Source organism: Haemorhous mexicanus, chromosome 31 (assembly GCF_027477595.1).
Source record: "Haemorhous mexicanus isolate bHaeMex1 chromosome 31, bHaeMex1.pri, whole genome shotgun sequence".
NCBI lineage: Eukaryota > Metazoa > Chordata > Aves > Passeriformes > Fringillidae > Haemorhous > Haemorhous mexicanus.
The window spans coordinates 2,467,432-2,479,900 of record NC_082371.1 but is presented as its reverse complement, the minus strand read 5'-3'; the positions used below and the strand labels follow the sequence as shown (position 1 = coordinate 2,479,900).

The 12,469-nt window shown below is 57.0% G+C and overlaps 1 protein-coding gene across 2 annotated transcripts; it reads left to right on the top strand.

Annotated features, from left to right (window-relative positions):
• The first annotated feature begins 129 nt into the window (after positions 1-129).
• MRPL9 (mitochondrial ribosomal protein L9) lies at positions 130-12,371 on the top strand. 2 transcript variants are annotated; one of them, XM_059871174.1, is made up of 7 exons: positions 130-246; positions 2,487-2,646; positions 5,860-5,984; positions 7,410-7,460; positions 7,535-7,636; positions 8,841-8,924; positions 11,515-12,371. In XM_059871174.1, exons 1-7 carry the CDS (start codon positions 184-186, stop codon positions 11,644-11,646), a joined length of 717 nt encoding a protein of 238 aa, XP_059727157.1. In that variant the 5' UTR covers positions 130-183; the 3' UTR covers positions 11,647-12,371. The 2 variants fall into 2 exon arrangements, with proteins under 2 accessions (XP_059727157.1, XP_059727158.1); XM_059871175.1 differs by lacking the exon at positions 8,841-8,924.
• Positions 12,372-12,469: the final 98 nt, after the last annotated feature.

Genomic DNA, 12,469 nt, shown 5'->3' with positions numbered 1-12,469 from the left:
TCTCGCCGCGGCGGCTCCCGGCGGGAACCGGGCGCAGGCGCGCCGCGGGCAGCCCCCGGTGGGGTCCTTGCGCTCCGGTGCGCGCGTCCCGCGCAGGCGCGCCGCGGGCAGCCCCGCCGGGCTCTGCGCAGGCGCAGTGCGGGCAGCGCGGGGTCCTCGGCGCCGTGAGGGAGCGGGGCCGCCATGTTGGTCCCGGGGGCGGCGGGACGGGTGCTGAGCCGGGCCCTGAGCCTGAGCCATGGCTCGGTGAGGGGGAGGGGGCACCGGGAGTGGCGGGGGAACGGGCCCTGAGCCTGAGCCATGGCCCGGTGAGGGTGGGGGCACCGGGAATGGCGGAGGGCGCCTGCGGGTCGGTACCGGGGGAGGGGGACGTGCTTTGACCCAGAGCGGAGCAGCCCCGGGGATGCGGGGGCCGGGAGTGGGCTTGAGGTCGGTACCGGGCGCGGCGGGACGGGCTCTGAGCCGGCCCCATAACCCTATTATGGAACCCTATAGGCCCTATAACCCTTATAGACCCCATAACCCCATTTTGGAACCCTATAGACCCCATAACCCCGTTATGGAACCCTATAGACCCCATAACCCCGTTATGGAACCCTATAGACCCCATAACCCCGTTATGGAACCCTATAGACCCCATAACCCCTATAGACCCCATAACCCCATTTTGGAACCCTATAGACCCCATAACCCCTATAGACCCCATAACCCCATTTTGGAACCCTATAGACCCCATAACCCCTATAGACCCCATAACCCCATTTTGGAACCCTATAGACCCCATAACCCCGTTATGGAACCCTATAGACCCCATAACCCCTATAGACCCCATAACCCCATTTTGGAACCCTATAGACCCCATAATCCCGTTATGGAACCCTATAGACCCCATAACCCCGTTATGGAACCCTATAGACCCCATAACTCTATTATGGAACCCTATAGACCCCATAACCCCGTTATGGAACCCTATAGACCCCATAACTCTATTATGGAACCCTATAGACCCCATAACCCCGTTATGGAACCCTATAGACCCCATAACCCCTATAGACCCCATAACTCCATTATGGAACCCTATAGACCCCATAACCCCGTTATGGAACCCTATAGACCCCATAACTCTATTATGGAACCCTATAGACCCCATAGGCCCATTATACAACTGTATAGGTCCTATAGACTGCATAACCCCCTTATGGAACCCTATAGGCCCCACAGCCCCTATAAACTCTATATATTCCCTAGCCCCTATAGACCCTACACCCCATAAGCCCCCTCAGCCTTCAGAGACCCTGTAACCCCCGTTGTTATGGGAATGTTCTGGACCCAGCAGGGCTTGGTGCCCCATCCCCATCCTAAACCCTCTTCCCATGGGACCCCTCTGGAACCTTCCAAAACCCTGCAGGGCTCAATTCCCCATCTTGAGCCCTGTTCCCATCAGAACCCTTTAGAACATTCCAGAAGCTGGCAGAGCTTGGTGCCCAAGCCCTGTCCCCATCAGAACCCTTCAGAACATTCCAGAACCCCACAGGGCTTGCTGCCCCAGCCCCACAGGCACACTCTAGAAGGTTCCATCCCCCTGCAGGGCTCAGTGCCCTGTTCCCACAGGCACATTCTAGAGGGTTCCATCCCCCTGCAGGGCTCAGTGCCCCAGCCCCACGGGCACACTCTAGAAGGTTCCATCCCCTGCAGTGCTCGGTGCCCCAGCTCCAAGGGCACATTCTAGAAGGTTCCATCCCCGCAGGGCTCAGTGCCCCAGCCCCACGGGCACATTCTGGAAGGTTCCATCCCCGCAGGGCTCAGTGTCCCAGCCCCACGGGCACATTCTAGAAGGTTCCATCCCCGCAGGGCTCAGTGCCCCAGCCCCACGGGCACATTCTGGAAGGTTCCATCCCCGCAGGGCTCAGTGCCCCAGCCCCATGGGCACATTCTAGAAGGTTCCATCCCCCTGCAGGGCTCAGTGCCCTGTTCCCACAGGCAAACTCTAGAAGGTTCCATCCCCCGTAGGACTCGGTGCCCTGTTCCCACGGGCACATTCTGGAAGGTTCCATCCCCGCAGGGCTCAGTGCCCAGTTCCTATGGGCACATTCTGGAAGGTTCCATCCCCGCAGGGCTCAGTGCCCTGTTCCCACAGGCACACTCTGGAAGGTTCCATCCCCCTGCTGGGCTCAGTCCCCAGCCCCACGGGCACACTCTAGAAGGTTCCATCCCCCTGCACTGCTCGGTGCCCTGTTCTTATGGGCACACTCTAGAAGGTTCCATCCCCCTGCAGGGCTCAGTGCCCCAGCTCCAAGGGCACATTCTAGAAGGTTCCATCCCCCCGCAGGGCTCAGTGCCCTGTCCCCACGGGCACATTCTGGAAGGTTCCATCCCCGCAGGGCTCAGTGCCCCAGCCCCACGGGCACATTCTGGAAGGTTCCATCCCCTGCAGGGCTCGGTGCCCCAGCCCCACGGGCACACTCTAGAAGGTTCCATCCCCGCAGGGCTCGGTGGTGGTGGAGCGCGTGTGGCCGGTGCCGCTGGGCCGGGCGGGGGCGGCGCCCCGGCTGCACCCGCGGCGGCACCGCGTGTACCGGCTGCTGCGGGACGGGAAGCACCTGCCCCGGGGAGACATGGAGCTGCTGCTGAGCCGCGCCGTGCAGGGTGAGCAGGGGGTGCCTCATTCCTTGGGGTGCCTCATTCCTTGGGGTGCCTCATTCCCTTGGGGTGCCTCATTCCCTTGGGGTGCCTCATTCCCTTGGGGTGCCTCCTTCCCTTGGGGTGCCTCGTTCCCTTGGGGTGCTTCATTCCTCGGGGTGCCTCATTCCTGGGGTGACTCCTTCCCTCGGGGTGCCTCATTCCTTGGGGTGCCTCATTCCCTTGGGGTGCCTCATTGCTCGGGGTGCCTCCTTCCCTCGGGGTGCCTCATTCCCTCGGGGTGCCTCATTCCCTTGGGGTGCCTCATCCCTCAGGGTGCCTCCTTCCTTGGGGTGCCTCATTCCTGGGGTGCCTCATTCCTTGGGGTGCCTCATTCCTTGGGGTGCCTCCTTCCCGTGGGGTGCCTCCTTCCTTGGGGTGCCTCCTTCCCGTGGGGTGCCTCTTCCCTCGGGGTGCCTCATTCCTTGGGGTGCCTCGTTCCTTGGGGTGCCTCATTCCTTGGGGTGCCTCATTTCTTTGGGTGCCTCCTTCCCTCGGGGGGCCTCCTTCCTTGGGGTGCCTCATTCCTCGGGGTGCCTCCTTCCCTTGGGGTGCCTCCTTCCTTGGGGTGCCTCATTCCTTGGGGTGCCTCCTTCCCTCGGGGTGCCTCATTCCCTCGGGGTGCCTCATTCCTTGGGGTGCCTCATTCCTTGGGGTGCCTCCTTCCTTGGGGTGCCTCCTTCCTTGGGGTGCCTCATTCCTTGGGGTGCCTCCTTCCTTGGGGTGCCTCCTTCCTTGGGGTGTCTCCTTCCCGTGGGGTGCCTCATTCCCTTGGGGTGCCTCCTTCCCGTGGGGTGCCTCATTCCTGGGGTGCCTCCTTCCCGTGGGGTGCCTCATTCCTGGGGTGCCTCCTTCCTTGGGGTGCCTCCTTCCTTGGGGTGCCTCATTCCCTTGGGGGGCCTCATTCCTTGGGGTGCCTCCTTCCTTGGGGTGCCTCATTCCCTTGGGGTGCCTCCTTCCTTGGGGTGCCTCATTCCTTGGGGTGCCTCCTTCCTTGGGGTGCCTCATTCCTGGGGTGCCTCCTTCCTTGGGGTGCCTCCTTCCTTGGGGTGCCTCATTCCCTTGGGGGGCCTCATTCCTTGGGGTGCCTCCTTCCTTGGGGTGCCTCATCCCTCGGGGTGCCTCATTCCTTGGGGTGATTCCTTCCCTTGGGGTGCCTCATTCCTTGGGGTGCCTCATTCCTTGGGGTGCCTCCTTCCCTCGGGGTGCCTCATTCCTCGGGGTGCCTCATTCCCTTTGGGGTGCCTCCGTCCTTGGGGTGCCTCATTCCCTCGGGGTGCCTCCTTCCCTTGGGGTGCCTCCTTCCTTGGGGTGCCTCATTCCCTTGGGGTGCCTCATTCCTCGGGGTGCCTCATTCCTTGGGGTGCCTCCTTCCTTGGGGTGCCTCCTTCCCTTGGGGTGCCTCATTCCTCGGGGTGCCTCATTCCTGGGGTGCCTCATTCCTTGGGGTGCCTCATTCCTTGGGGTGCCTCATTCCCTTGGGGTGCCTCCTTCCTTGGGGTGCCTCCTTCCTTGGGGTGCCTCATTCCTTGGGGTGCCTCATTCCTTGGGGTGCCTCATTCCTCGGGGTGCCTCATTCCCTTTGGGGTGCCTCATTCCTTGGGGTGCCTCATTCCCTTGGGGTGCCTCCTTCCTTGGGGTGCCTCATTCCTTGGGGTGCCTCATTCCTTGGGGTGCCTCATTCCCTTGGGGTGCCTCATTCCTGGGGTGCCTCATTCCTTGGGGTGCCTCATTCCTCGGGGTGCCTCATTCCTCGGGGTGCCTCATTCCCTTGGGGTGCCTCCTTCCCTCGGGGTGCCTCCTTCCTTTGGGGTGCCTCCTTCCTTGGGGTGCCTCATTCCTGGGGTGCCTCATTCCTGGGGTGCCTCATCCCTCGGGTTGCCTCATCCCTTGGGGTGCCTCCTTCCCTCGGGGTGCCTCATTCCTCGGGGTGCCTCATTCCTCGGGGTGCCTCATTCCCTTGGGGTGCCTCATTCCCTTGGGGTGCCTCATTCCTCGGGGTGCCTCATTCCCTTGGGGTGCCTCATTCCTCGGGGTGCCTCATTCCTCGGGGTGCCTCCTTCCCTCGGGGTGCCTCATTCCTTTGGGGTGCCTTATTCCCAGGCTCTGGGGGTGCCTCATTCCCTTGGGGTGCCTCCTTCCCTGGGTCTGGGGGTGCCTCATTCCCTGGGATCCTGTTCCCTGATGTCTGGGGTGCCTCATTCCCTTGAGGTGCCTCGTTCCCAAGCTCTGGGGGTGCCTCATTCTCTGGGATCCCATTCCCTGGGATCTGGGGGTTCCTCATTCCCTGCAGTCTGGGAATTGCTCATTCCCTGGGATCCCCTTCCCTGGAGTCTGGGAATTCCTCATTCCCTGGAAATTCCTTGTTCCCTGGGGTCTGGAAATTCTTCATTCCCTGGGGTCTAGGGGTGCCTCATTCCCTGGGAATTCCTCATTCCTTGGGATCCTGTTCCCTGGGGTCTGGGGCTGTCTCATTCCCTGGAAATTCCTTGTTCCCTGGGGTCTGGAAATTCTTCATTCCCTGGAGTCTGGGAGTGCCTCATTACCTTGGGGTACCTCGTTCCTGGGCTCTGGGGGTGCCTCATTCCCTGGGAATTCCTCATTCCTTGGGATCCTGTTCCCTGGGGGTCTGGGAGTGCCTCATTCCTTGGGAGTGCCTCATTCCCTGGGGGTCTGGGAATTCCTCATTCCCTGGGAATTCCTCATTCCCTGGGGTCTGGGGGTGCCTCATTCCCTTGGGCTCTGGGAATTCCATGTGCCCTTCCTGGGAATCTCCCCATTCCCAGCCATTTCTGGGGTCCCCCCATTCCCAGCCCTTCCCAGGGATCCCCATGTGTTCAGCCCTTCCTAGGAATGGGATTTTTGACCTCCCCAAACCCAACAGTTCCATGGAATTCTTGTTAAATCCATGGAATTTCAGTTGAATTCCATGGAATTCCTATTAAATCCATGGAATTTTACTCCCTTGGGATGGAATCCAGACCTTGCCACGGGAGCTGGGATTCCCCAGCTGAGTTTTGACCCCCCAAACCCAACAATTCCATGGAGTTTCTCTTGAATTCCATGGAATTTGATATCAAACTCCCGGAATTTAACCCCCTTTAGGCTGGACCCCCAGGCTGCCGTGGCAGCTGGGATTCCCCAGCATTCCCAGGTGACTTTTCCCAATTTTCCTGGCAGACCTGGGCAGCCGTGGGGACGTGGTGAGCGTGAGGAAGAGCCTGGGCAGGAACAAACTCCTTCCCCAGGGCCTGGCCGTGTACCCATCCCCGGAGAACCTGCGCCTCTTCCAGCAGGAGAAGGAGGTCAAGCAGCTCCTCAGCCTCTCCCAAACCTGGGAAAACCCTGGGAAAAGCAGGAATTGGGGTTTGGAGGCTCTTTGGGATCAGCCCACATGCATTTTGGGGGTTCTTTTTGGGATGAGAGGTGCTGGTCTCCTTAGGAATGCAACCCCAGGGTGAGCTTTGATCCATAAAAAATTTGGGTTTGGGATGAGGGGAGAGCCCTCCTGGCCTTGCCAGGCACAATTCCTTCCTCCATTATCCTTCCTCAGTATCCTCCTCCACCCCTGGGCTTTTCCCTTTTATCCTCCTCAATCCCCACTTTTCCTCAATCTGTTTTTCTCCATTTCTTTTCCTCAATCCTTATTTTTCCCATTTATCTTTATAAATCCCATTTTTCCTTCTCAATCCAAATTTCCTCCCATTTTCTCCCCTCAATCCTGTTTTTCCCTTTTTCCCCTCCTAAATCCCTTTTTTCCCCTCCCATTTTTCCCCCATTTTCCTTCCTCAATCCCATTTTTCCTCTCTTTCCTCCTAAATCCCATTTTCCCCCATTTTCTCTCTCAATCCCATTTTTTCCTGATTTTCCCTTCTAAATCCCATTTTCCCCCAAATTTTTTCCCCCTAAATCCCATTATCCTTTTCTTGCCTCCTAAATCCCAGTTTTCCCCCATTTCCCCTCCTCAATCCCATTTTTCTCCATTTTCCCTTCTAAATCCAATTTCCCACATTTCTCCCCCTCAAACCCAGTTTTCCCCCCATTTTTCCTCTTAAATCCCATTTTTTCCCCCATTTCCCCTCCTAAATCCCAGTTTTTCCCCCATTTTCCCTTCTCAATCCAATTTTCCCTCATTTACCCTCCTCAATCTCATTTTTTCCTTCTCAATCCCAGTTTTTTCTCCATTTTCTTTCCTAAATCCAAATTTCTTCCCCATTTCTCCTCCTCAATCCTGTTTTTACTCCCATTTCTCCTCCTCAATCCCATTTTTCTCCCATTTCCCCTTCTCAATCCCAATTTTCCCCCCCGTTTCCCCTTCTCAATCCCAATTTTTCCCCATTTTCCCTCCTAAATCCCATTTTCCCTCTGTTTTCCCTCCTCAATCCCATTTTTCTCCCATTTCCCCTTCTCAATCCCAGTTTTTCCCCCCATTTCCCCTTCTCAATCCCAATTTTTCCCCATTTTCCCTCCTAAATCCCATTTTCCCTCCGTTTTCCCTCCTCAATCCCATTTTCCCTCCGTTTTCCCTTCTCAATCCCATTTTTCTCCCATTTCCTCTTCTCAATCCCATTTTCCTCCCATTTCCCCTCCTCAATCCCATTTTTCTCCCATTTCCCCTTCTCAATCCCAGTTTTTCCCCCCGTTTCCCCTTCTCAATCCCAATTTTCCCCCATTTTCCCTCCTCAATCCCATTTTTCCCCCCTAATTCCCATTTTCCCATTTCCCCCCAGCTGGCTCAGCAGGGGAAGCTGGAGGAGCCCCAAACCCAGAGCGGGCAGAAGGTGAGCGAGGTCCCCCATCCCAAAAACCCCAAAATCCTGGGAATTCCCCCCATTCCTGGATCCCCTTTTCCCAGACCCTGGAGTTCCTGAGGCGCTGCCGGCTCCAGGTGGGGATGAAGAACAACGTGAGCTGGGAGCTCACCCCTGACATCGTGGCCCGTCACTTCCTCAAGAACGTGAGCAGGATTTGTGGGGTTTTGGGGATTTGTGGGAATTTTGGGATTCCCAGGGTCAAATCCCAGAGTTTGGGGTCGTTCCCGAAGGATTTGGGGGATTCAGGCCAGCCCTGGGATTTGGGGTGGGTCCTTGGTTTTGGGGCCATTTCTGGGTTTTGGGATCATTCCCATATTTTGGGGCCATTTCTTGGATTTGGGGCCATTTCTGGGTTTTGGGATCATTCCCATATTTTGGGGCCATTTCTTGGATTTGGGGCCATTTCTGGGTTTTGGGATCATTCCCATATTTTGGGGCCATTTCTTGGATTTGGGGCCATTTCTGGGTTTTGGGATCATTCCCATATTTTGGGGCCATTTCTTGGATTTGGGGCCATTTCTGGGTTTGGGATCATTCCCATATTTTGGGGCCATTTCTTGGATTTGGGGCCATTTCTGGGTTTTGGGATCATTCCCATATTTTGGGGCCATTTCTTGGATTTGGGGCCATTTCTGGGTTTTGGGATCATTCCCATATTTTGGGGCCATTTCTTGGATTTGGGGCCATTTCTGGGTTTTGGGGTGTTCCTGGGATTTGGGGCCATTTTTGGGATTTGGAGCCATTTCTGGGATTTGGGGATGTTCCTGGGTTTTGGAGCCATTTCTTGGTTGTGGGATTACTCCCAGGATTTGGGGTCACTCCCTGATTTTGGGGCTGTTCCTGCAATGTGGAGCCATTCCCTGGATTTGGGGCCATTCCCTGAATTTGGGGCCATTCCCAAGAATTGAGGTCATTCCCAAAGGCTTTGGGTATTCCAAAGGCTTTGGGGGGGCTCTCCCAGCCCTGCTTTTAGGATTTGGGGTCATTCCCAGCATTTGGGATCATCCCCAGGATTTGGGGTCATTCCCAAAGGATTTGGGGAGCTCTGCCCTGCCTCTTCCCAGGTTTTGGGGTCAAATCCCAGGATTTGGGGTTCCTAAAGGATCTGGGGGGGCTGGGATGGGTCTGGGGGGCTGGGATGGGTCTGGGGGGCTGGGATGGGTCTGGGGGCTGTGCCTGCCCCTGCTGCTGGGATTTGGGGTGGGAGCCCGGGATTTGAGGTGGGAGCCCAGGATTTGGGGTGGGAGCCCAGGATTTGGGGTGGGAGCCCAGGATTTGGGGTGGGAGCCCAGGATTTGGGGTGGGAGCCCAGGATTTGGGGCCGTGCCCGTTCTGTTCCCGTGCCAGCTCGGGGTGTTCGTGCCCCCCCACGCCCTGCGGCTGCCACCAGAGCCCATCACACGCTGGGGACACTTCTGGTGTGACGTCACGGTGAGGGGACAGAGGGGACACAAGGACAGGGGGCACCCCTTGCACCTCATTTCCCTCCCACTTCCCTCTCATTTCCTCCCCATTTCCCCCATTTTCCCTCCCACTTTCTCCCACTTTCCCCTCATTTCCTCCCCATTTTTCCCAATTTCTCTTCCACTTTTTCCCATTCCCCCCTCATTTCCATCCCATTTCCCTTCCACTTTCTCCCCATGTCCCCCTCCCACTTTCCCCTCATTTCTTCCCCATTTTTTCCCAATTTCCCTTCCACTTTCCCCTCATTTCCTCCCCATTTTTCCCAATTTCTCTTCCACTTTTTCCCATTCCCCCCTCATTTCCTCCCCATTTTCCCCAATCCCCACTCCCAATTTCCCTTCCATTTTCTCCCCATTTCCCCTCACTTCCTCCCCATTTCCCTCTCCCATTCCCCCCTCATTTCCTCCCCATTTTCCCCAATTCCCATTCCCAATTTCCCTTCCACTTTCTCCCCATTTCCTCCCCATTTTTTCCCAATTTCTCTTCCACTTTTTCCCATTCCCCCCTCATTTCCTCCCCATTTCCCCCAGTCCCCACTCCCAATTTCCCTTCCACTTTCTCCCCATTTCCCCCTCCCACTTTCCCCTCATTTCCTCCCCATTTCCCCCAATTTCCCTTCCATTTTCTCCCCATTTCCCCTCACTTCCTCCCCATTTCCCTCTCCCATTCCCCCCTCATTTCCTCCCCATTTCCCCCAATCCCCACTCCCAATTTCCCTTCCACTTTCTCCCCATTTCCCCCTCCCACTTTCCCCTCATTTCCTATCCATTTTTCCCAATTTCTCTTCCACTTTTTCCCATTCCCCCCTCATTTCCTCCCCATTTTCCCCTATTCTCATTCCCAATTTCCCTTTCACTTCCACCCCATTTCCCCCTCCCACTTTCCCCTCATTTCCTCCCCATTTCCCCCAATTTCCCTTCCATTTTCTCCCCATTTCCCCTCACTTCCTCCCCATTTCCCTCTCCCATTCCCCCCTCATTTCCCCCCCATTTCCCCCAATCCCCACTCCCAATTTCCCTTCCACTTTCTCCCCATTTCCCCCTCCCACTTTCCCCCCATTTCCTCCCCATTTTTTCCCAATTTCTCTTCCACTTTTTCCCATTCCCCCCCTCATTTCCCCCCCATTTTCCCCAATCCCCACTCCCAATTTCCCTTCCACTTTCTCCCCATTTCCCCCTCCCACTTTCCCCTCATTTCCTCCCCATTTCCCCCAATTTCCCTTCCATTTTCTCCCCATTTCCCCTCACTTCCTCCCCATTTCCCTCTCCCCTTCCCCCCTCATTTCCTCCCCATTTCCCCCTATTCCCATTCCCAATTTCCCTCTCACTTCCACTCCCTTTCCCCCTCTCATTTCCTCCTTATTCCCTTCCCCTTTTCCAGCTGATTTCCCCCATTTCCCTCTCCCCCTTCCCCCTTCTCCTTCCAGCTGGGAACTTCCAGCTGGGAACACTGGGGGTATCCCAGTGGATTTTGGGGTGTCCTGCTGGATTTTGGGGTATCCCAGTGGATTTTGGGGTGTCCTGCTGGGTTTTGGGGTATCCCAGGGGATTTTGGGGTGTCCTGCTGGGTTTTGGGGTGCCCTGGGGATTTTGGGGTGTCCTGCTGGGTTTTGGGGTGCCCTGGGGATTTTGGGGTCCCCAGGTGAACGGGATGGACACAGTGTGGGTGCCCATGGCCGTGGTGCCCCAGGGGTGTTTTTGGGGTGGCTCAGGTGTTTTTGGGGTGTTTTTGGGGTGGCTCAGGTGTTTTTGAGGTGTTTTTGGGGTGGCTCAGGTGTTTTTGGGCTCCCCAGGTGAAGTTTGCACACGTTTCAAGTGCCCATGGCCATGGCGCCCCAGGGGTGTTTTTGGGGTGGCTCAGGTGCTTTTGGGGTGGCTCAGGTGTTTTTGGGGTGTTTTTGGGGTGGTTCAGGTGTTTTTGGGGTGTTTTTGGGGTGGCTCAGATGTTTTCGGGGTGTTTTTGGGGTGGCTCAGGTGTTTTTGGGGTGTTTTTGGGGTGGCTCAGGTGTTTTTTGGGGTGTTTTTGGGGTGGCTCAGGTGTTTTTGGGGTGGCTCAGGTGTTTTTGGGCTCCCCAGGTGAAGTTTGCACACGTTTCAAGCACCCATGGCCGTGGCACCCCAGGGGTGTTTTTGGGGTGATTTTGAGGTGATTTTGGGGTGGCTCAGGTGTTTTTGGGGTGTTTTTGGGGTGTCTCAGGTGTTTTTGGGGTGGCTCAGGTGGTTTTGGGGTGTTTTTGGGGTGGCTCAGGTGTTTTGGGCTCCCCAGGTGAAGTTTGCACACGTTTCAAGCGCCCATGGCCGTGGCGCCCCAGGCGTGTTTTTGGGGTGATTTTGAGGTGATTTTGGGGTGGCTCAGGTGTTTTGGGGGTGGCCCTGGGGTTTTAGGGGTATTTTTGAGGTGGCTGAGGTGGTTTTGGGGTCCCCAGGTGAACAGTTTGGACACGGTACAAGTGCCCATGGCCGGGGTGCCCTGGGGGTGTTTTTGGGGTGGCTCAGGTGGTTTTGGGGTGGTTTTTGGGGTGTTTTTGGTGTGACTGAGGTGTTTTTGGGGTCCCCAGGTGAACGGTTTGGACACGGTGCGGGTGCCCATGGACGTGGTGCAGTTCCTGCACCCCAAAACCAAACGCTTCCGGCACTGGCAGCAGCAGCAGCAGCAGCAGCTGGAGAGCAGCAGGGAGCGGCTCCTCTGACCCCCCCACCAGGGACTTGGGGCCCCCCCCAGGGAATTTGGGGTCCCCTGGAAGGATTTGGGGTCCCCTGGAAGGATTTGGGGCCGTTCCCCCCCTCTTTGGGATCCCCTCACCTCTGTGGAACTCCCGGACATTGCCCAATTCCCAGAGCAGCAGCTCAGGAATTTTGGCTTGTCCTGAGCCCCCCCAAATCCCCCTGAACCCCACTCTGGTCCAGGGGGGTGTCCCTGGGGTGGATTTGGGGTCCCCAGGGTTGACTTGGGGTCCCTGGGGTTGACTTGGGGTCCCTGGGGTGGATTTGGGGCCATTCCCCCCTTTGGGACCCTGTGGAAAAAGAGGTTCAGTGGAATTTTTGGGGGGAATCTCAGAGTTTTTGGGGGGCTGTGGAATTCCTGTGAGATCCCCGGGACCCCCCACACCTTGAACCCCAAAATCCTGGGGGGTGGTCCCTGGGATGGATTTGGGGTCCCCAGGATGGATTTGGGGGATTCCCCCCTTTGGGAACCTGTCTGGAGCAGGAATCCCCCCCAATCCCCCCAGAAAAGGGGGATCAGGATTTTTTGGGGGATCCTAGGATTTTTTTTGGGGGGGGGGTCCCAAAGTTTTGTGGGGTCTCAGAGATTTTGGGGGGATCTCGGGGTTTTGGGAGCTGTAGGATTTGGGGAAGAAAAGGCCAAAAGTTCCTGGGAGTTTTCCCAAAAAAAAAGGGAATTTTGGGATCCGGATTTGGGCGTTCTGAGTCAATTCTTGGGGGCGGGACCCACTGAGGAAGCCCCGCCCCCTCAGCCAGGTGAGCGCCTTGTCCCCAAAGTGCCACCAGGGG

Bases quoted from the DNA above. Each gene is read 5' to 3' on its own strand.
- MRPL9 (XM_059871174.1), top strand. From the start codon at position 184: ATGTTGGTCCCGGGGGCGGCGGGACGGGTGCTGAGCCGGGCCCTGAGC. The intron at 247-2,486 runs GTGAGGGGGAGG...CCATCCCCGCAG, and splicing joins TGAGCCTGAGCCATGGCTCG to GGCTCGGTGGTGGTGGAGCG. The intron at 7,637-8,840 runs GTGAGCAGGATT...TTCCCGTGCCAG, and splicing joins CCCGTCACTTCCTCAAGAAC to CTCGGGGTGTTCGTGCCCCC.